This window comes from Stigmatopora argus, chromosome 10 (assembly GCF_051989625.1).
Source record: "Stigmatopora argus isolate UIUO_Sarg chromosome 10, RoL_Sarg_1.0, whole genome shotgun sequence".
Taxonomy (NCBI): domain Eukaryota; kingdom Metazoa; phylum Chordata; class Actinopteri; order Syngnathiformes; family Syngnathidae; genus Stigmatopora; species Stigmatopora argus.
In genome coordinates, this window is record NC_135396.1 from 16425402 (window position 1) to 16449232 (window position 23831).

A 23831-nucleotide genomic window follows, 5' to 3' on the forward strand; every position below is an offset into this window, starting at 1 on the left:
GTGGGTGCAGGTTTTAGTACCAACCCATCAAAAGGACAGCTTTTCACCAATCTGGTGTCGTAAAACTACTATCAGTGGATTACAGAAAGGTTATTCCTGTTTCAGCAGAGGCCTCATTGGTTAAACATTTTGTGATGGATCGGTTTTAACAAAGACCAATTAATTTATGTAACCTTATACACTGGTGTGCTTAATAGAGAATATTTTCCTATACAGTGGTACCTCGACACACGAGAACCCCGACATACGAGCATTTCGAGATACGAGTAAAATATCGAGCAAATAATTATCTCTAGATACGAGAAAGCCAGGTGGCCAAGACATGAGAGGCTGTTTATCATTGTAGCGCACTGTCTTTTTTGCTGCATCTCTTTCGTGTATAACAGATATCTACTGGGCGGAGCGTTGCATTTTTTTCAGTGTTTTTTTCCGTCACTCAGCGCGAATGCCGGAGCGATCGCTAATACGAGGCATATATTCCTTCTCGTTGGCTGCTCATAAGAACATCAGGGGCACTGGCTCCGCAACTCCTCATGTAATATCTCTGGTCGCAACTACCTCTTTGTAATGTCTCTGCGAGCACTGGCGGAGCGGTGCATTTTTTTCAGTGTTTTCCCCCCTTAGCCTGTTAGCTCCTGTTGGCGGAGCGATCACTAATTCAAGACTACTTCTCGTTGGCTAGTGGTCGTGCGTTATCCTATTGGGAGGACCTTTCTTTGCATCATTTTCGGAATATTTTGAAGGGAATACAACAGCAAACAGCCCATCGATACTAAAAGTCAGGTTGGAGGCGGGGCAAAAAGAGCCAACCCGGCCGGAAGAATGGTATAAAAATGTAAAACAAAATTAGAATTAAGTTTAGTGTAAGGTTAGATTACACTTATTTTTGAGTGTCTGCATCGTAATCCAAGTTCATTTAAATTTGTTTATGTTATATTACGATTCACCGGTGCAAAAAGTCAAACCCCGCCTCCCTGTATGTCCCTGTCTCTACCCTCCGCGAAATCCGTCTAATTTTAGTTCTGTTAAACAAATTTTGGTAATATAAAACCACCAGTTATGTGTTACTTTGTTAATAGATGGCGATTAGAAGAAATTAAAAAAAAAATCCAATCCAATATCCTGTTTTTGGTATTTTTTCAGAGGGTTGGAACGAATTAATTTGTTTTTAGTTCATTTCAATGGGAAACGTTCGTTCGAGTTATGAGAATATCGACATACCACCTCAGTCCCGGAATGAATTAAGATCGTATCTCGAGGTACCACTGTTCATGCATTTTTGTTTCCTCTCACACAATTATTTTCTTTTATCACATGCATGTATCTTGATTTGGTCTTTCCAATATTTTCCATGCATATGCAATGTTTGTTATTTAATTTCTTGCCTAACAACACGTCACATAATTCATGTCAAAATAATCACTGCCTCTCTTTGCATGGTTGTTAAAATGATCGTCTTTGTCTGCCTGCTTTCCTCACCATTCCTTCCTATTCCTCTTCTTTGTATCTTTTTGGAATGGACGGACTGGTTATCTACACCAAGGACTCTTTGAGGGCCTGTCGTCTATCTCCTCTGGCAGTTCGAAATCATCTCAATGAGACTGAGGTCAAAGGAAGAAAGGCTTTTGAGGAGAGCGAGAAAACAAAAAAGGCCAAAGAAAAAGATGAAGTAGATAAGAAACGTAAAGACAAAAACATCAACAATGGTGATTTCAAAAAGCAGGCAGGCGCCCATGGCACTCTTGAAAATAAGCATAAGGAAATCAGTGGTGATGAGGGTGAAATGAAAAATAAAGGGGATGGTGGAGGGATAAACAGTTTGCAAGAACAAGAGAAATCGGACAATCTAAGTAACAAAGATGACAGACCTGAGAGAATTCAGCCTGATGAGATCTTTAAAAGAATAAATATGAACTTGGTGGTGGTGAAGGAGAAAGAAGATATGCAGGAGAAAGAAAAAGGTAGTAGTCATCTCAGTGAGGATTCTGAAGAGAATGACACAAATGTGAAAGAAATTGAAACTGACTGTGGGGGGTACTTGGGTAAGATTAATGCATATGGTAATGAGGAAGAGGAGGAAAGACAAGGAGGAGGAGAGGAAGAGAATGATGAAAGTCATGGAGATTTGGAGCGTTGCTCCCTTAGCCAGAGAAAATTGACAGATGATGAAGAAGAGATGGTGGAAAGTTGTGTTGCCAGTGGAACACAATGGGAAAGAAATGAGTCCAAAGATGAATCTGATGGCCAAAAGGCTCAATCACTATCTCTGAATCAGGATACCTTGGATCTTTCTGAAATGGAAAGAGAGAAGCGGACATTGGCCAAGTCACAACAAAGTGTCCTTAAAATGTGCGAGCAAAAGGGAGAACCAGGCAAGATGGAATGTCTGAATTTCATAGCTCCCATTCCCGCTGAGGTAAGACTAACTGTAAAATGGGAAGGACTGGTAGTAATCACTGCAGTCAAAATGGATTACTGTATTTACTCGCATATAAGCTGCATTTGTCTGACAAAAAATGATGACTGAATCGAGGGTACGGAATCTATGCGCATAAAAAGACGACATGCACGAAACAGCTAGGTGACAACGCCATAACACCATAACGTCATGACGTCATGGTGCCACGACGCAAGACAATGTGGCCGATAACGCCAAAACAGCAAAACAAAATTTATTTTGAGGTCTATGAATAAAATTAAAGGAAAAAAAAAATCACTTTTGCCTGTCACTGCTCGCTCAGGCCGCCACCATCTTACCTAGGGCGCTGCCGTCTTATCTAGTTAAACATGCGGTGACTGGCCAGATGCAACTAGCCTTGATTTTGAAATAAAACAAAATTCCACTTTGATTTGTTTTCATTTTATTCCCTGTTCAAAAGTGACAACTATTTAATATGATCCATCAAAAGAATTGAGATATTTTTACATTAGAAGCAATATGGCTCCCACAACATCTTAAACTTCTGGTCAGAAAATTGTAATTTCTGTCATTAGAAAGCATCAGGTTCTCATCAAGACACTTACCATATTTTCACGACTATAAGGCGCACCGTATTATAAGGCGCACCCTCAATGAATGACACATTTTTTCCATATTTAAGGCGCACCGCATTGTAAAGCGCACCGTTCCGCGTTACACTGGTCTACCGCACCGCATTATATGGGTCTACAGTAGAGGCTGGGGTTATGTTATTCATCCACTAGATGGTGCTGCGCTAAAGGGAATGTCAACAAAACAGTCAGATAGGTCAGCCAAACTTTCTTAATACCTAGATTACAAATTAGCTTTCTGACAACTCCATTCACTCCCAACATGAATAAACAACAGTTTAAAAAAAATCTCTGAGGTTAAAGTATTAGTATTTTTGTGACACAGCAATAGCATAATAACTCATGTTGAACAGGTGGGCGAAAGCGGCATCCAACACGCACGTCTCCGTCTCACCAAATTCGTCATTAATCGAGTCAGTAATTTCTGCCTTCCTGAAAGCTCGGACCACAGTTGAGACTTCCACTGGGAATGACGGTGAACATAGAATTAATGTGCTAGATCGAGCTCAACCGAAATGAAACGCCGTTTTATATACCTCAGCATTCACCGCGCACCGGAAATAGAGTCGGGGTTGCGGCTCAATGTTGATCCATATATAATATATTTATATATATAGTTCGCAGTCTAGCTCTGAATGCTCTGTTGACGCCAACATCTAGCGGCAGGAGTTCTTTTGTAAATCCACCCTAGTAAATGACGGCCGCTGTCAATTGGTTGACAAAAGAACTATATATCCCAGCAGTCACTGTGCACTACTCTTTCCACAGGGAAAATAGAGTCTATAGATATCTATCTATATCTATCTCTATATATCTATATCTATACATATATATATATATATATATATATATATATATATATATATATATATATATATATATATATATATATATGTGTATATATATATATATATATATATATATATATATATATAGGGAGAGGGAGAGAGATCGATATTACCAAATTAGTTTGCTCGCCGTCATACTGGGTGTATTGACAAAAGAACTACATCTCCTAGCATGGACCGCGCACGGGGGAAAATGAAGTTGCAGGCTGCTTTCCGTAGTTGCGAGACCTGTAGAGGATGGTGTACCCTATTGACTGATTTATTTTATTTTATCGTGATAGCAATTTTAATATTGGTCCATATATAAAGCGCATGGTATTATAAGGCTCCCTGTCTATTTTGGAGAAAATGTAAGACATTTAAGCGCGCCTTGTAGTTGTGAAAATACGGTATTTCTTTTTTCAAATTGAATAATTTGATATTTTGCATTTACAAAGACAGGCATATTAACTTCCTTATGATATTGACCCTAATAATGTGCTTTGGATTTATATAGTATCTCAGAAACCCCACGTGTTGATTTTTTTCCGATTTTCCCTTCAAAGTAACACATTTGTACTCCCTATTAAAACCATGATTATGGATGTGAAAATTGTGAATCGGGGGGCGGCTTATACGCGAGAAATTGTAAAATTCAACAATTTTAAGGGTGCGGCTTATATGCGAGTTAATGAGGTAAAAATGTGTTGCTGTCCATGGCAATCAGTGAGTTAACGTTTTTTTCCGTGCTGTATTAATGTTAATACAATGTTGTATTTGCTCATTATATGATTACTAAATCCAAGAACTATACATTTGTAGAATAACCATCAGATTGATTATCAATACCAACAATATTTTGAGCAGCAAACTAATTTGGGTCGTTCAAATCCAGACCATCTTTCGTTTCATTGCTTTCATTTTTAAACTGTAAGTGAGTGCACATGCCATGATAGTAGCAGGTGCAATGGTTCTGGAGCAACTTGCACCTTGTAATCAACCATTTTCTTTGTTTTGTTTTTTGTCTCATGAAGATGTCTGATAAGGTTTTGGAACTTAATATTCTCTCTAGTTCTGTGAGTCCTTTGGGGGACAATGATGAGAGAGAAGGTCTGGAAGAGAAGGTGGAAATGTGTCTGAAGAGAGAGAGTGCCATGAGGTTAGTGTCTCACATTTGATGTTCTCAGAATAAAGTGACAAAAAACATCAACATTCATATAGGAGGCATATCGTTACGCAGAATTCATATTTAAAATTTATTTCCCCCAAAGGCATTTGCAGTCTCCGGTCGAACTGAAAAAGATAGACCGGCTCGTTCTCCACCATTCAAGTGTTTGGAACAAACAAACAGCAGCTGGTATCAGCTCAGCTTTGAATCCATCCAGGCCTGAAACATCCAGAGGTCGACTGTCTCGAATTTCGAATACTTTAATCAATGAAGCAGAAACATTAGAGAGAGAATCAAACTTTGGAATCTTGAAAAATGATCAGAAAGAAAAGAAAGAAGATGAATATGAGTTGAAAAAATCTGAAAAAGAAAATCATTTTAAAGAGAGGAGTCGGAAGGAAGACAAAAAAAGTGGGGATGCAGTTCAGGAAGTGGAGGAGAGAAAAGAGCAAGTAATGGATAAGAACGATAGATTGTATCATCTGCGGCAGGCAATAACGAGAGAGGAAGAAGAGGAGAAGGAATTTTTAAAAAGGGAGAAGGAAAAGCGCATATCTTTCCTGAAGGAGGAGCTGAAGATGGAGGAGGAGGCAGAGAAAGAGCGATTAAAGCAGGAGATGGAGAGGAGAAAGTGTCTCCTTCAAGAGGAGTTGAAAAACAAAGAACAGGAGGAAAAGAAGCTGACAGAAGAAAGCGAGGAAAAACTGAGGTAGGTGTAAATATGGTCAATTTGCTCAAGATTTCTTTTTAACATGTGCTTCTGTTGATAATGACGGTGATCTGACCCCAATCCATTTTGACGGGGAGGGGCTCGTAGTGAATGATCATCTGCAGCTTTTTCAGTCAAAATGAATTGGACAGTTATTACCAGCAATTGCGGCTGCGAAGTCAAAACATGTATCTCTACCTTGTCAGGAATCTTAAACAACATATCCTGTCCGAGAGGCAAGAAGAGGAGGTCAGGTTGAAAAAGGAGTCTGACGAGATGCTGGAGGCACTGAAGGAGTCTGCTCTGAAAGATAGAGAATGGCAGCTACGTGAGCTCAGGTCAGAATAATTAAGTGGTGCATGGGAGCAATAGGGGGTATTACACTACAAATCAATATGGGCATTGAAATCTGGTACAGTAATGCTACGAATATCGCGGAGATGTTTTAGGTTAGAACTTTATTTCATCCTGTGTTCGGGATATTTCTTGGTTGCAGTAGCAAGACAGACACAACACACAAGACATTGTAGACCTAGGTAAAAAAACTAAATACCAAAATGCAATAAAAAAAGACACAAAAGCAGCAAAAACACAAAACGAGCAAGAGTGGACGGAGCTAATGCTACCGGCTGCCACTTGAGCGGCGCCATCTTGGTTGCAGTAGCAAAAACGGATACAGACACAAGAAAAGACGCTGTGCAGTTGGATAGAACTGGAACCACACACAGGAAGTCTTCCACAAGATGGGGAACTTCTGCAGACTGTGACCGAGGTTGAAATTATGCAGAGTCACTCTTCCAAGCTTATCCGCACAGTCCCTCCGTAGTCTGGAGCTGAAGAATCAACAGTAGCAGAGTACAACTCCTCGACTCCGCTTCCGGCCTGGTAAGCGCCGACAGCTCTTCCATCTTATCGGGGAGGGATCTCACTTTCCGCATAATATAGATGGAATGGTTGGACTGAAGCGTCGCTTCTTCTCCCGGCACTTTTGTCCGGGTCCGGATTTCCAGCGGCATTGAGGTGTTGCTCCTTCTGCTGCGTATTGTTCACAGCTAATCCCATGTGTATGACAACGTAGGCATGGCTGAATGGTTCCAAAAAAGAAGTAGCAGAAAGAGGCCAGGCTAACAGAACAAAGAAAGTTGTAAAAACATTAAAGTATAAAGTGCAAAGTAAAGTAATAAGGAATGTATTAAGAAATATTAAAATGTAATAAAAAAGATAGAAAGGCTGTTTAAACACGAAAAACAAATGAGTGGACAGAGCTACTGCACCGGCTGCCGCCTGACGGCGCCATCTTTGAAAAAAAGAGAAAAAACATGGCTGACATGGCTGCGATAATCGAAAAACCATGAAGTAGTAGGATCAACCCTATGATTACCGTATTTTCTCGCATATAAGCCGCACTCTTAAAATGCCTTAAAATTGTTGAATTTTACAATTTCTCACGTATAAGATGCCCCGCCCCCTGATTCACAATTATCACCCCCATACTCATGGTTTTAATAGAGTACAAATGTGTGCCTTTGAAGGGAAATTCTTAAGAAAAATCATCGCATACGTGGTATTTGAATTTTATTGAATTGAATTGAATGCTTTTCCAGGGATACCTTGACACATGAGTGCCCCGACATACGAGCAATTTGAGATAAAAGTAAAATTTCTAGCAAATATTTACCTTGTGATACGAGACAAATTTTGATATACGAGCATACAGCCGACGCGAGAGACTGCTGTCTTTCTCCCCCCACCAGCCACGTGTGAATGTCTCTACGAGCACTGGGCGGAGCGTTGCATTCTTTCAGTTTTTTTCCCCCGTTAGTCAGTGCAGAATGGTGTACACGTTGCAGGGCTTGCTCGCCAATACGAGATGAGTATACTACTTCCCGTTGGTAAGTGGTCGTGCGTTATCTATCCTATTCTAAGGACATTTGTGTGCATCATTTTCGGAATATTTTGAAGGGAGGACAAATGCAAACTGCCCTTGATAGGTTCCTTTTAAAAACTGCAGCTGAAAGTCAGGGTGTAAGCGGGGCAAATAGAAACAACCCGGGAGAAGAAAGTTATAAAAATTTAAAACAAAATTAGAATTAAGTTTAGTGCAAAGTTAGATTAAACTTATTTTTGAGTGTCTGTATCGTAATCCAAGTTGATTTAAATTTGTTTGTTATGTTACGAGCGCATTGGCATGCAAAAAGTCTTGTCTCTTTCTCTCTCTCTCTCTGTCCCTCTCTATCTCCCCTCCGCGAAATCCGTCTAATTTTAGTATGTACTATTAAACATAACCACTAGTTATTTGTTACTCTGTTAATAGACGGCGAATTAGAACAAATGAAAATGTTTTTCCATTCCCATATCCTGTTTTTTTGGTGTTTTTTCAGAGGGTTGAAACAAATTAATTTGTTTTTAGTTCTTTTCTATGGGAAACGTTGATTTGAGATGCGGTAAATCGACATACAAGCTCAGTCCCGGAACACATTAAGCTCGTATCTCAAGGCACCGCTGTATTGTAATTATACAAGTATGAGATATAAAGCTTTCACCACGTACTGCACAAATACCAACAAACAGACAAATAAATAAGAAATGAATGAATAAGTAGTCCAAGTGAGGTCTGCAGAGCGGAGCGGTCTTGTTCCGTGTGAAGTCCAGGATGAGTTCCATGGCTTTGGAGACGTTCAGAGCCAAGTCGCACCACTCGCTGTTTCTATGGACGCAACAACAAACAAGCAAACACATATAGATAATCAATATATAATATATATTGATTATCTATGTGTTTGCTTGTTTGTTGTTTACTATATATTATATAGTAATTATAAATAAATAATCACTAAATAATAAATAAGATATACATAAATAAGCAGTCCAAGTGAGGTCAGCAGAGCAGAGTGGGCTTGTTCCGTCTTAAGACCAGGATGAGTTTCATGGTTTTGGAGATGTTCAGCACCAAGTTTTTGAGAGCGCACCCCTCGCTTAGACTCGCTAGACAACAACGGATCATTTTGTGTGTGGCCCGAGAAAGAAAATCATGATTGCCGACTTTCTGTTTTAGGATCAAATTCAAATGAAGATTATAGATTTATATTATATTTACTGATTTTCCCCTTTTTACGTCAATAATTGAAATTTTTTTAATCCATTTTTTGTTTTTAGTTCAAAAAGCATTTTATAAAATCTAAATCGGTCCGGCCGACATGAAATCAAGTTGACGTTAATGTGGCCCTCGAACCAACCCGAGTTTGACACACTTGTTCTAGAGAATGGCTACTTCGATACAAACTGCCCAAAAGCAGGAAACCCAGGCTTTCCAGGGTGCGTAGAGCATTCTGCCATGATCTGGGACAGACCCAGAAAGCCAAGCGGGTGAAGACAGACCTCCACATCATTTGGCTCGACCTCGCCAATGCGTATGGATCTGTCCCATACCTGCTGATCAGTTACGCCTTGTAGTTCTTCCATATGCCTCTGTGCATCAAGAAACTGGTAGCAATGTACTTCAGTAACCTGCAGATGTGCTTTGCCCTCCAGGAATTTACCACCGGGTGGCAACAGCTAGAAGTGGGAATTGCAATGGGGTGCGCCATATCTCCAATCCTCTTTGTGGGAGTCTTTGAGGTAATCCTCATTGGAGCAAGACAAATGGTTGGAGGAATCAAATTAACATCTGGCCAGAGGTACACCCATTGAGGAGCTACATGCACAACGTCACCAGCCTCCTTCAGACAGCAGCTTGCACATCTCGACTGCTGAAGAGGATTGACGAGTTGACGTCATGGACCAGGATGAAGGTCAAACCCTCCAAATCTCATAGTCTGTTACTCAGAAGAGGAGTCAGAAACGACATGACCACCTTTATTGTCGGGGGAGAAAGAATCCCCCTCCTCTATGAGCAACCCATCAAAAGTCTAGGGCGGCAGTTCACCGCAGAGCTGACTGATACACAGATGGAGCGCACCATCATGAGACAACTTAGTGAGGATTGACCAGAGCCAACTACCGGGAAAGTTCAAGGTCTGGTGCTACCAGTTCATACTCTACAGAAGGGTAATGTGGCCCTTGAAAATGAGCAAGATCTCCTCATCCACTGTAAGCAAGATGGAAGGAAAAGCCAATTCATTCATCAGGAAGCGGCTAAGTCTACCACAGTGCCTCTTTGGAAGGAATGCACTCCAATATAATACGATTGGATTGGATTGGATAACTTTATTCATCCCGAATTCGGGAAATTTCGTTGTCACAGTAGCAAGGGGGTGAGGATGCAGAAATAGGAAAGGCATTTTAGACATAAATAGATAGGTAATAAGTGGGTTAATAAATAAATACATAAATAAGCGTGTTGCTGAAATATATATATATATATATATATATATATATATATATATATATATATATATATATATATATATATATATATGCACGCACGCACACACACAGACGCTCCCCTACCTACGAACATACGACTTACGAACAACGGTACATTCGAACATGTCTGCAAATTGCGTTTATGTCGAAAAATTTTCGTAAGTTTGATTTTGTATTGCGCGCCTTTTTCCGAGTAGTGCTTCTTTCCGCCGCTAATACCGACGCCTGGCGCTGTGAGCGCTCCGCTCATCCAGCATCCACCTTCCTCTGCCCAGTTCGTTGCAGTGCGTAAGTTGCGTAAGTGCGTGACGTATCTCCAGTGCGCAAAGAACCTTTTTCATTTTTATCATGAAATATCTCGTGCAGCCATTATTCAATATGGTTGGTGAAAAGTGAAAGGCTTCTAGTGAGGGAGGTGCAAGGAAGAGGCAAGCCATTTCATTTGAAACGAGTGGCAATAATATCGAAGCTTGATGCACGTGAGAGTGGTGAGCGTTGCACGGGCATACAACTTGAATCGTTCGACTGTCAGTACCATTTATAAACAGAAAGATCGAGCAGCAGGACCCAAATATTGAACGTTGCACAAAGTTTGCAAATCAATTTAATGATGCCATACAGTGCTACCGCATCATTTATGATGAAAAAAAGGAAGAAAACTGTGCAATCGTCGTTAGATCGCTTCTTTCGGCCAGTTTCTAATACATAAATCTCTCTCTCTATATATACAGTACTGTACATATTCTCTCCATTTTATTAAATGTTTTTTTAGTACAAACCAATGCGTGTTACTTATACAAGCCTTAAACATACAAATGCACTTGTATAAACCTTCAATATACTTATATAGGCCTTAAACATAAATTATAATACAAAATCTAGCACTGAATCAACTTACAAACAAATTCAACTTATGAACAATCGCTCAGTACCTAACTCGTTCGTAAGTAGGGGAGCGTCTGTACATATACATATATATAAGCACACATATACATACATATAGATGTACATGCATGCATACGGTAGGTCTTAACACAGCCATTTTTTTGTTAAAGAGCCTGCCAGCTGATGGGAGGAAGGATCTGCGGAAGCGCTCCTTCCTACAATAAGGGTGCAGCAGTCTATTGCTGGAAGAGCTTCGGAGAGACTCCACAGACTCATGCAGGGGGTGGGAGGTGCTGTCCATGATGGACATCATCCTGGTCAGCATCCTCCGCTCTCCCACTTCCTCCACAGAGTCCAAAGGACAGCCCAGAACAGAGCTGGCCTTCCTGACCAGCTTATTCAGCCTGTTCCTGTCCCTCTCCGTGCTCCCGCATCCCCAACAGCACTGCATAAAACAGTGTAGATGCCACCACAGTGTCGTAGAAAGTCCTCAGCAGTGTCCTGCACACTCCAAAGGACCTTAGACTCCTCAGTAGGTAGAGGCGGCTCTGGCCCCTCTTGTACAGGGCATGTATGTTTGTGGACCAGTCTAGTTTGTTGTTGAAGTGAACACCCAGGTACTTCAAATTCTCCACGATTTCAATGTCTGTACCCAGGATGTTCACCTGAGTGGTCTGTTGAGGATTCCTCCGAAAGTCGATGACCATTTCCTTTGTCTTACTGGTGTTGATGTAGAGGTGGTTTTGCCTACACCAGTCAACAAAGGCTGTGATGACTCCCCTGTACTCCAGGTCATTCCCGTCCGTCACTTGTCCAACAATAGCGGTGTCGTCAGAGAACTTCCGGAGGTGGCAGGTGTCTGTATTATGTTTGAAGTCTGATGTGTAGAGGGAGAAGAGGAGTGGGGAGAGCACTGTGCCTTGTGGGGTCCTCGTTCTGCAAGCTACCACATCAGACGTACAGTCTTGGAGTCTCACATATTGTGGTCTGTCCGTGAGGAAGTCGATGATCCATGCGGCTAGGTGGTTCCTTACTCCAGCCTCTTCCAGTTTCCCTGTCAGTAGGACCGGCTGAATGGTGTTGAACGCACTGGAGAGGTCAAAACACATCATTCTCGCCGTGCTCCCCGTGTTCTCCAGGTGTGAAAGAGACCTGTGCATCAGGTAGGTGGTAGCATCTTCCACACCAATGCCTGGACGATAGGCGAACTGCAGCGGGCCCAGCTCACCAGGGGGGTGAGGTGATTGAGGATGATCCTCTCTTGATCAGGTGAGAGGTTAATGCTACCGGCCTCAAGTGGTTTGGCTCCCTGGGGTTCGCAGTCTTTGGAACTGGGACCACACAGGAAGTTTTCCACAAGGTGGGGACCTTCTGCAGACTGAGACTGAGGTTGAAAATATGCAGAATCACTTTGCCAAGCTGATCCGCACACCCAGTAGTCTAGAGCTGAGGCCTTCTGGACCGGTACCCTTCCTTGCCTCTATCTTCTTTAGCTGTTTTATCACCTGATCGACAGTAATGCAGAGACCGGTGGAAGAGGGGGAGGAAGAGAAGAAGAATGAGGGGGGAGAGTTGCTTCTGGTCTTGGGGGTCAGGGGAGTGGGGGCAGGACTGAATCTGTTAAAGAACTGATTCAGTTCATTGGCCCACTCCCTGACTCCGGGTCTCTCTCACTGTTGCCTCCATGGCCCAAAATGGTCCTTAAGCTCCTCCAGACCTCTTTGGTGTTGCCTCTCTGGAGTTGGTTCTCCAGCTTCCTCCTGTAGATGGTCTTTCCCTTCCTTATCTCTCTCTTCAGCTCCTTCTGGACCATTTTCAGACTCTCTTTTTCCCCAGACCTAAAAGCCCTCTTCTTCTTGTTCAGGAGGGCCCTTAGATCCCTGGTGACCCATAGCTTATTGTTGGAGGAAAAACGGACCTTCTTAGAGCGTATAATGTTCTCAACACAGAAGTTAATATAATCTGTGATGCAGTGGATCAAGCTGTCAATGTCTTTCCCATGTGAATTGCACAGCACCTCCCAGTCAGTGGTCTCAAAACATTCCCTCAGTACCATCTTCGTGTGATCCTCGTGGTAGGTTTTATTTTCCTCACCATAGGGTTGTAGGTGGGGATCAGATGGACCAGGTTGTGGTCTGAGCGGCCCAGTGGGGGAGGGGGACTGAGCTGTATGCCTCCTTTGTGTTGGCATACAGCAGGTCCAGAGTTTTTTGTTCCCTGGTGTGGCACTTCACATACTGAGTGAAGGTGGGGAGAGTAAAGGCAAGGGAGCATGGTTAAAATCACCAGCGATAAGAAGGAGAGACTGGGGGTGTGACGTCTGCAGCCGGGACACGGCAGCGTGGAGCAGCTCGCGAGCGACTGCCGCATCGGCCGAGGGAGGTATATACGCAGTTTTTACGATAACGTGCAAGAACTCCCGGGGGATGTAAAACCGCCTGATGCTAACAGCTACTAGCTCGATATCTCGAGTGCAAAGTTGCTCCCTCACAGTAATATGCCCGGGGCTGCACCATCTACTATCAATAAAAACAGCTAGTCCCCCACCTTTCTTCCTACCGCTCTCCTCAGCATTTCTGTCTGCCCTCACCAGCTGAAAGCCATCCAAGGAGACGAGAGAGTCCGGAATTAGTTCATTCAACCAGGTCTCCGTGAAGCACATACTGCAGGTTCTCCGATATTGTCGTTGTTGTTTGGTAAGCCCCGTTAGCTCTTCCATCTTATTAGGGAGAGATCTTACGTTCCCCATAATAATAGATGGAATGCTGGGTCTGAAGCGTCGCTTTCTCTCCTGACATTTCCGTCCAGCTTTGCATCCTCTTCTCTTCCTCTTTAACTCAGCGGGGAGGTCCAGGTCCAGGGGAATCCAGGTGTTGCGTAGCGCTAACAGCTGATCCTTTGTGTAAAACAGCGTCAGCATGGCTGAGTGGGTCAAAAATGTAATGTCCAGAATTTGCAAAGATAAACTAAACTTAATACATCAAAGACTGTCTCTCGCACAACTTGAGTCTTGGAGTAGAGTCTTGAAAGTAAAGTTTTAAAACATTAAAGTATGGAATATAATATATAAAGTAAAGTAACAAGTAAAGTCTTAAGAGACAATAAAACGTAAAAATAAAGGATAAAAAAGCTCTAAAAAGCTGTAAAAATACAGAATACCAGTGAGGGTTTAGGGAGCTACTGCAACAAGCAGCCGCTTTGAACGGCACCTATGATGATGAATACATATAATACACACAGTGATCTTTCACCACTTCGTGGCTTCGGTACATCGTGTATTTTTTATCTCAAATATAAAAAAAGTTCATAAAAATGTCAAAATCTACGCTCAAACAGGAAGACGGGATAAAAAAAATGGCAGAAGTCAGCTCCCTTGAATTGCGTGGCACTCAGCGCTGAAGAAGAAGCAATACTTCACCGCAGAAGAATGATGCACTGAATATTGTAAAGGGCTGAGATGCACGACGTCTTGTCATTTCTTTTTTTGTTGTGAGTGAAATTTGCAGCGCGCACATCACCTGTTTTGAAAGTATTTTTTTGAGTCGACGTTGAAAATGCCTCCTAAATATTGACGTTCCTTGATTTGTTTAAGGCGAAGCACGCCATTTCAGCATAAATGAATGTGGCGTCCTTTTGTACATAACAAGCAGAGGGTCTCGCCTTCGCCGGTCCCACCTGCTTGGGCGACAAAGCCTCTCCAGTTTCGATCCAAAATTGAGTGTTTTTATCGATTTTTAGCTCTGCAGTACAGATGACTGGGAATAAGACATGCATGCAATGTTTGTCTCCGTATTGTGGGTCGCGGGGCGTGCTGACTTCATCCCAGAGGCGGGGGACACCCTGAATTGGTGGCCAGCCAATCGCAGGGCACGAGGAGACGGACAACCGTTCACTCTCACACTCATACCTAGGGGCAATTTAGAGTGTCCAATCAGCCTACCATGCATGTCTTTGGAATTTGGGGGGAAACCGGAGTAGCCGGAGAAAACCCACTCAGGACCGGGGAGAACATGCAAACTCCACACAGGTAGACCGACCTGGATTTTATCCCATGTCTACCACTGTGTGGCCGACGCGCTAACCACTCGTGCCACCGGGCCGCCGCCTATAACTGTGATATTTAACAAAATCACTTCTTGATAATTGTACTCGTGTACTTGGAATTTTGTATAGGCGCGAAAACATTGTATGGTATGTAGTAATAATAGGGGTGATCCTAATTCACGTTTTTTCGATTATGTATGGTCTACATTATTTATGATATTCGAGGGACTACTGTACACACACACGCACACAGGACTTGTCAGATACATTATTATTGTATTCTTTTTTCCCCATTTTCAGGGAGGAGAATGAAACCAAGCTGAAAGAATTACATAGCACATTTGAAGAAGAAAAAAAGGCAGCGGAGCGGAACAACACTCAGAATAGGCTGGAAATTGAGCGAATGAAGGCTGAGTCGGAAGAAAAACTGCATTTACAGAAAAAGAAATTTCAACAGGATAGAGCACACTTGTTTAACCAGGAGGTAGTTGGTGACAATTTTGGAGGGGTTATAAAAAAAATCAGCAATGAGCATGTGAACAACAAATAATGTTATGATCATTATTTATATTGTGTGTAAAGGTAATGAGCACAGAGAGAAGGCAATCACTGATTGGCATACGTCCTGAACAGCAACTAAAGCAATACGGCAGAGAGGTTAGCCAAACATATTTATTTCATCCAGTTGAAAAAAAAGAAATATACATTTTATGAAATAAATCTTTATGAATAAATCTTATAAACTAAGCCATACTTAACCTCTGCAGCTGTCTGATTTGCTCCTGGAAGTGCGGGAGGAAGTTCAGCGTGACCATGATAAAAGGCTGGAACAGTTGAGGGAGGAACACAGGAGAGAGCTGAACACAATCCGAGAAAAGCAACGTGAGAAGGTAAGGTTATACAGTATCTGTTCTCGTTGTGCCGAGAAATAATTTAATCTAAAATAATCAATAGTATTAGCAAGTATGAATCTATATATCCATAACTCACAAGAATATGTCTGCGTGTTTGTCTAGCAACAAATGCAGTATTTAAGGGTTTTTACCAGTGCGGAAAACACAGGGCCTTCTACATTTTCAGAGAAGGACTAAAATATTCTGGACCAATAATAATTCCAACAATACCAATAATTTATTAACTGTATACTAAATACACTTCCTCTTCTAAATGATAGTCATTCTTATTGCCTTGTTTACTTCTGCATATATAAATGACATACTATCTCTGAAACCTCTAACAACACCAGCTTGCTCATTTATTGGTTAGGAATGCACAAACCTGAGCGAAGGCCAAGCGCAGTACAGTGGTACCTCGACATACGAGTAAAATTTTGAGCAAATATTTATCTTGAGATACGAGACAAATTTTGACAGCGGACGCGAGAGGCTGCTCATAAGAGTATCATGGGCACTGTCTCTCTCCCCGCAACTCTCTCGTGTAATGTCTCTGTGGTCGCAACTCCCTCGTGTAATGTCTCTGCGAGCACTGGGCGGAGCATTGCATTTTTTCAGTGTTTTTTTTTCCCGTTAGTCAGTGCGAATGGCGTATATACTACTTCTCGTTGGCAAGTGGTTGTGCGTTATCCTATTTGTGTGAATCATTTTCGGAATATTTTGAAGGGAATACAAAAGCAAACAACCCTTGATAGGATGCATCTGAAAGTCAAGGTGGAGGCGGGGCAAATAGAGCCAACCCAGGAGAAGGAAGAAAGGTATCAAAATTTCAAACAAAATTAGAATTAAGTTTAATGTAAGGTTAGATCAAACTTATTTTTGAGTGTGTCTGCATCGTAATCCAAGTTCATTTAAATTTGCTTATGTTATATTACGAGTGCGTTGCCGTGCAAAAAGTCTCCCTCCCTCTCTCTCTGTCTGTCTCTCTCTCCCCCCTGCGAAATCCGTATAATTTTAGTACAGACGCTCCCCTACTTACGAACGAGTTAGGTTCCGAGCGATTATTCATAAGTTGAATTTGTTTATAAGTTGATTCAGTGCTATATTTTGTATTATAATTTATGTTTAAGGCCTATATAAGTATATTGAAGGTTTATATAAGTGCATTTGTATGTTTAAGGCTTGTATAAGTAACACGCATTGGTTTGTACTGAAAAAAAACATTTAATAAAATGGAGAGAATATGTACAGTACTGTATAGAGAGAGAGAGATTTATGTATTAGAAACTGGCCGAAAGGAGCGATCTAACGACGATTGCACAGTTTTCTTCTTTTTTTCATCATAAATGATGCGGTAGCACTGTGTGGCATCATTCAATTGATTTGCAAACTTTGTGCAACTTTCAATACTTGGGTCCTGCTGCTCGATCTTTCTGTTGATAAATGGTTCTGACGGTCGAACGATTCAAGTTGTATATGTGCAACGCTCACCACTCTCACGCGCATCAAGCTTCGTTATTATTGCCACTCGTTTCAAATGAAATGGCTTGCCTCTTCCTTGCAACTCCCTCAATAGAAGCCTTTCGCTTTTTACCAACCATATTCAATAATGGATGCACGACATATTTAATGATACAAATGAAAAAGGTTCTTTGCGCACTGGAGATAAGTTCACGCACTTCCGCATTGCAACAAACTGGACAGAAGAAGGTAGATGCTGGGTGAGCTGAACTCACAGCGCCAGGCGTCGGTTTAGCGGCGGAAAGAAGCACTACTCGGAAAAAAATACAAAATCAAACGTATGAACATTTTTCGACATAAACGCAATTTGCAGACATGTTCGTATGTACCGTTGTTCGTAAGTCGTATGTTCGTAAGTAGGGGAGCGTCTGTACTATTAAACACATTTTAGTAATATTAGACAACTAGTTATTTGGTACTTTGTTAATAGATGCCGAATTAGAACAAATAAAAATGTTTTTACAATCCAATACAGTGGTACCTCCAGATAAGAGCTTAATTCGTTCCGGGACTGAGTTCGTATGTCGATATTTTCGTAACTCGAACAAACGTTTCCCATTGAAATGAACTAAAAACAAATTAATTTGTTCCAACCCTCTGAAAAAACACCCAAAACAGGATATTGGATTGGAAAAAATGTTTTATTTCTTCTAATTTGCCATCTATTAACAAAGTAACATAACTAGTGGTTTAATATTACTAAAATGTGTTTAATAGAACTAAAATTAGACGGATTTTGCGGTGGGTAGAGAGAGAGGCACATAGAGGGGGCCTGCGGGGGGCGAGCGGGGAGACTTTTTGCACCGGTTAATTTTGTTTTACATTTTTATACAAGTCTCCCGGCCGGGTTGGCTCTGTTTGCCCCGCCTCCACACTGACTTTCAGTCAATATCGAGGGTTGTTTGAGTTTGTATTCCCTTCAAAATATTCCGAAAATGATGCACACAAATGTCCTCACAATAGGATAACGCACGACCACTTGCCAACGAGAAGTAGTCTTGAATTAGCGATCGCTCCGCCAACGGGAGCTAACAGGCTAAGGGGGAAAAATACTGAAAAAATGCAGAGACATAACAAATAGGGAGTTGCGACCAGAGACATTACACGAGGGAGTTACAACCAGAGACATTACACGAGGGAGAATTTCGTTGTCACAGTAGCAAGGGGGTGAGGATGCAGAAATAGGAAAGGCATTTTACACATATATAGATAGGTAATAAGTAGGTTAATAAATAAATACATGAATAAATATATAAATAAATAAGCGTGTTGCTGAAATATAGAGGGAGTTGCGACCAGAGGCATTACACGAGGGAGTTGCGACCAGAGACATTACACGAGGGAGTTGCAACAGCAAACAGCCCATCGATAGCGAACGTGAGGGTGGAGGCGTGGCAAACAGCTAACCCGGCCAGGAGAAGGTAAAAAAAAGTTCAGTTTTGGGTAAAGTTACATTAAACATATGTTTGAGTGTGTCTGTATATAGTAATCCAAGTTAATTTAAATTTGTTTGTTGGGTTACGAGTGTGTTGCCGTGGATAAAGTCCACCCGAACCCCCGCCCCCCCGCCTGCTACTATGTCCGTCTGTGTATCCTCCGCGAAATGCGTCTAATTTTATTTCTATTAAACACATTTTATTACTATTAAACCACTCGTTATGTGTTACTTTGTAATAGATGGCGAATTAGAAGAAATAAAAAAAAAATTCCAATCCAATATCCTGTTTTTGGAGTTTTTTTCAGAGGGTTGGAACAAATTAATTAGTTTTTAGTTCATTTCAATGGGAAACGTTCGCTCGAGTTACGAAAAGATCGACATACGAGCTCAGTCCCGGAACCAAGTAAGCTCGTATGTAGAGGTACCACTGTATTGGCGTTGAGACTGACACGAGAATCAACTAATCACATGCGATTTTAAGTAGGCATGACTCGTAGATGACAAATTCCGACAAGGTCACACAATATCATGTATGGAAGGTCACTTTTTACCACAATAATTGTTATTAACATGCCAATGCATATTCTTTGTCTGTCTTGAGGACTTGGGAATTTCAGGTATTCTCAGTCTGTTTCAGGGCGAAAGGCATCAAGATCTGCCTCAAATTCAGAAAAGAAAATGCGAAAAAAATTGACTTATTACACTGACATCTACTAACAATCCAGACTGAACTTGGGTTCGCCCCAACATGTAGTGAACTTTGGGTTTTTCTATCTGAGATGTCCTGCCACAACTTGTCACGTCCTTGGCGACGTCGTGGCGAGGAAACGTGAAGTTGGACCCAATTGCAGGAAAGCAGACAAGGACGAGGGAAGTAGTGCTCAAATTAAACTTTAATAACTTAAACCGGTAGGAAAAGAAAGTAACAAAAGACTAATGACAAAATCAAACCTGACGGGGCAAAACACGGGGAAGCGAGGAACGAGGAAACTTGGAACATGGAGCAAGGATAAGTGGAAACATCGCATGATAATTCAGACGATCCGACAATGACAAAATAATCAGTGGGGTTTAAATAGACAAAACAGGAACTACCGTATTTTCACGACTATAAGGCGCACTAAAAAGTCTTAAATTTTCTCCAAAATAAACAGGGCGCCATATAATGCGGAGCGCAGTGTGTAAGCTCTAAAGCCTGACTGAGAACACTTCTTGCCGACACGCTTCTTATATAGAGAGAAGGCGGACGTGGGTGGGGTCAGAAGCTAAAGGCACGCCCCTACAAGGTACCCGTATATAGTGTGGGCATGTGTTTATTGCAAAACAATTTTGGTTTGGTTTGTAAATGAATATGAATAATACAAATACACATGCTTACGAAGCTCAGTTCAAACAACAATGGATGATAGCTGCCGAACCCAGCTTTACGAAGGGTGGCAGGCAGCGCCGGGCTAGTTACACCACTATTTGCGAATGGATAGTAGCCGCTTGGACAAACGTGTCTGCTTGCACTGTTGTTAAAGGCACTAACAGATGCTTGAAAACCGCTGGACATCGGCATCAACACAGCTTTACGAAGGGTGGCCGGCAGCGCCGGGCTAGTTACGCCACTATTTGCGAATGGATTGTGGCCGCTTGGACGAACGTGTCTGCTTGCACTGCTGTTAAATGCACTAACAACAGATGCTTGAAAACCGCTGGACATCGGCATCAACACAGCTTTACGAAGGGTGGCCGGCAGCGCCGGGCTAGTTACGCCACTATTTGCGAATGGATTGTGGCCGCTTGGACGAACGTGTCTGCTTGCGCTGTTGTTCTTCTTCTTTTTCACCTCAAGTTCAAGGGCGGTAAGACGGGGCGGGGAAGGGTAACACAGCTTTACAAAGGGTGGCAGGCAGCGCCGGGCTAGTTATGCCACTATTTGCGAATGGATTGTGGCCGCTTGGACGAATTTGTCTGCTTGCACTGTTCGAGCTTTTGCCAAAGCCGGCATCATTTCTGTCAAGCCAGATGGCAATGTGAGTGACTCTGACAACGAAGAGAGGGAACCCGGCGTTTTTGATGAATCATTTGGACAATTGTTCAATTCGGACACAGAAAATGAGGACTTTAATGGATTTGTGGGTGATGATTGATCAAAAAACATGAGTACATTGTAAAATGGCTAAATAAAGTACAACCAAACTCAGTTTTGCTTCCGTTGCCTTTTTAAAAACATGTTTTAGCGTGTCCTTATGTTTAAGCTAGTGTATGTTTTGCCATGCCTGCTGCGCCTTTAAATGCGGTGCGTCTGTGTGTCAAATACAGAAATAGCACTCGTTACTGACACTGCGCCTTTAAATGCGGTGTTCCATATAGTCGTGAAAATACAGTAATTATCAATGACGCGCAGCTGCACAAGAGGAACGGCAACTCAGGAGGGACAAACAAAAGTAGGAAAACAAAGCACACTGACCAAACACTGAAATAACAAGACGAACCCAAACCTAACACAACTGCTGCCTCTTTTTTGTGAACCAAACCAATAAAACATTGCACACTTTATATGCTAAATGAGTGCTCGGTCCACATAATAAAGACTTTAACTCTTTCATGTCTTTAGTAACATGGTGGAACACTTCTTGATTTTATATATATTTAAATGTGTTGCAGGAAAGTATCCAGAGGGACTGCTTGCTTTTGACACACCAGCGTGACATAGAGCATCTTCAGGCCTCACATGCGCTTCAGCTGGAAAAGCTACAGAAGGAACTTGACAGTGAGATAGAAAAGGCTGCGCTGACACATTCACACAGGGTAAAAGAAGTTAAACGCAGACATTAACGTGAAACCTGTGTCATTTGGTCAAGAAAAAGGTTCACATTTTTACAATAAGACTGATGAAAAAGAGGCAACAAAATAATGTTTCATTGCAATTGACAGCGTAGACCAGGGGTCCCCAAACTTTTTCCTGTGAGGGCCACATAACCTTTCCCTTCTCTGATCGGCGGCCAGTGCCAGTTTGTAACAGAAAAAGTGTGACGATTGTAGGGGAGCTTAATTTTTTTTATTGTTTTCCAGAAAGCCACACATAACCAAATAACCCTTTCCAGGTTCTTTACAGAAAAAAGTCAGGAAACAAATAATAACACTATTAATGAAATAAATAATAACTAAATAACCCTCTCTGGGTTCTTCACAGAAAAAACAGGAAATAAATAACACTATTTATGAAATAAATAATAACTAAATAACTCTCTCTGGGTTCTTCATAGAAAAAGAAGCCATGGAACATTAACTTTCTGTTGTGCCATGCACAATCTTAACAGAAAGTTCAGCTCAGTTGTCAGCAGAATCTCTCTCACGTCAACACTTTGCAGCACAGTGCTTGCTGGTGAATTAGGCAGTGGACTCGTAGCGGGGCGGTGAGACCCCTTTTTTCCAACTCCCGGTTCATGCGTCCCATTAGACCGCGAGTTTCGCCCACCATGCTAGGAGCCCCGTCAGTCGTGATGCTAGCTAGCTTTGACCAGTCCAGGTCCAACTTCTCCATGGTTTGGCACACTTTGTCAAAAATATCCTCTCCCGTTGTAGTCCCTTTGAGACTTTGGAGGGCTGCCAGATCCTCGCAAATCTCAAAGTTTGCGCTAACTCCACGAATAAAAATGAGCAGTTGCGCTGTGTCTTGCACGTCCGTGCTTTCATCCAGTGCTAATGAAAAAAAGTCAAATTCTTTCGTCTTCTGCTGCAGCTGGGCATATACATTACTCCCGATTTCTTCAACGCGTCTGGTCATTGTACTCGCCGACAGACTTACGGCATTAAATGCATCTTTCTTCTCGGGACACACCTCCGCAACAGCATCCATACATTTCTTAACAAACTCTCCGTCAGTGAAAGGCTTACCGCTGCTTGCTATCAGTTTAGCAACTTGAAAGCTGGCCCGAACGGATGCCTGGTTCAGTTGAGCTTGGCATACAAATGTATTCTGCTGCGATAGTAGTTCACTTTTTCGGTTTGAGTTTGTCTGCTCGTATTTGGCCTTGCAAGCTATCGTACTTGTCTTTGTGACGGGATTCATAGTGTCGGCAAAGATTGTATTCTTTGAATACCGCCACCGTCTCTTGACAGATGAGACAAACAGCCTTTTCTTTGCATTGAACAAAAAAATAATCGTTTGTCCACTCCAGGTTAAATACCCTGCATTCTGAATAAATTTTTCTCTTACCTAACTTTTTCGCCATTATTCCGTTCTCTCTTTGACAGGGCGGGGCCTAGGATTTTTTTTTGAAAAAAAAAAATCTGGATTTTTTAGCTACCTCAACCGAAATGGCGCCGTTCAAGTGGCAGCCGGTGGCGGTAGCTCCGTCCACTTTTGCTTGTTTTGTGTTTTTGCTGCTTTTCTGTCTCAATGATTTGATTTGGTGATTCTTAATGATCCCATTTACTTTGATATGCTTTGTGCTTTTGCTTTGTTGTTCTGTCTAATCACCCTCTGCTACTGTCACAATGAAATTTCCCGAATACGGGATGAATAAAGTTATCCAATCCAATGGCCAACATTGTAGTTCGGGCAGGCAAGCTTTGAGCATTTGCAAGTATTATTGATGAGTGTGCCTGACCAGAAATATGTTAGCTTGCTGCTCTCTTGAGCTATTGAATGTGTTATTGAAAAACCAACAGGTCTTCCTTAAACAGAAGGTAAATACCTATCTTTTCAATTTTCCAATACATCAAATTGCTTGGGAGCTATTGAAGATATTAGGTGCTAATAACAGTAATAAATTAAAAATTAATAAATGGAATGTGTTATTTAAAAAACGAAAGGTGTTTGTTAAACAGACGGTAATTACCTATCTTTTCTGTAAATTTGGTGTGAATAAGTCAAATTGCTTGGGAGCTATTGAAGATATTAGGTTCTAAGAACAATAATAAATTAATAAGTGGAGTG

At 41.8% G+C, this 23831-nt stretch overlaps 1 protein-coding gene across 4 annotated transcripts in view; it reads left to right on the forward strand.

Moving 5' to 3' along the window:
- Positions 1 to 23831, forward strand: part of cep164 (centrosomal protein 164) — a 61361-nt gene that overhangs the window by 18128 nt on the left and 19402 nt on the right. For 3 of the 4 annotated variants that reach the window (XM_077612026.1, XM_077612028.1, XM_077612027.1), the window contains exons 9-16: positions 1544 to 2416; positions 4913 to 5037; positions 5150 to 5755; positions 5962 to 6093; positions 15350 to 15533; positions 15632 to 15706; positions 15817 to 15939; positions 21554 to 21697. In XM_077612026.1, coding sequence (XP_077468152.1) covers positions 1544 to 2416; positions 4913 to 5037; positions 5150 to 5755; positions 5962 to 6093; positions 15350 to 15533; positions 15632 to 15706; positions 15817 to 15939; positions 21554 to 21697 — 2262 coding nt within the window. The remainder of the gene's footprint in view (positions 1 to 1543; positions 2417 to 4912; positions 5038 to 5149; positions 5756 to 5961; positions 6094 to 15349; positions 15534 to 15631; positions 15707 to 15816; positions 15940 to 21553; positions 21698 to 23831) is intronic. The other variant, XM_077612030.1, reaches the window with a different exon arrangement.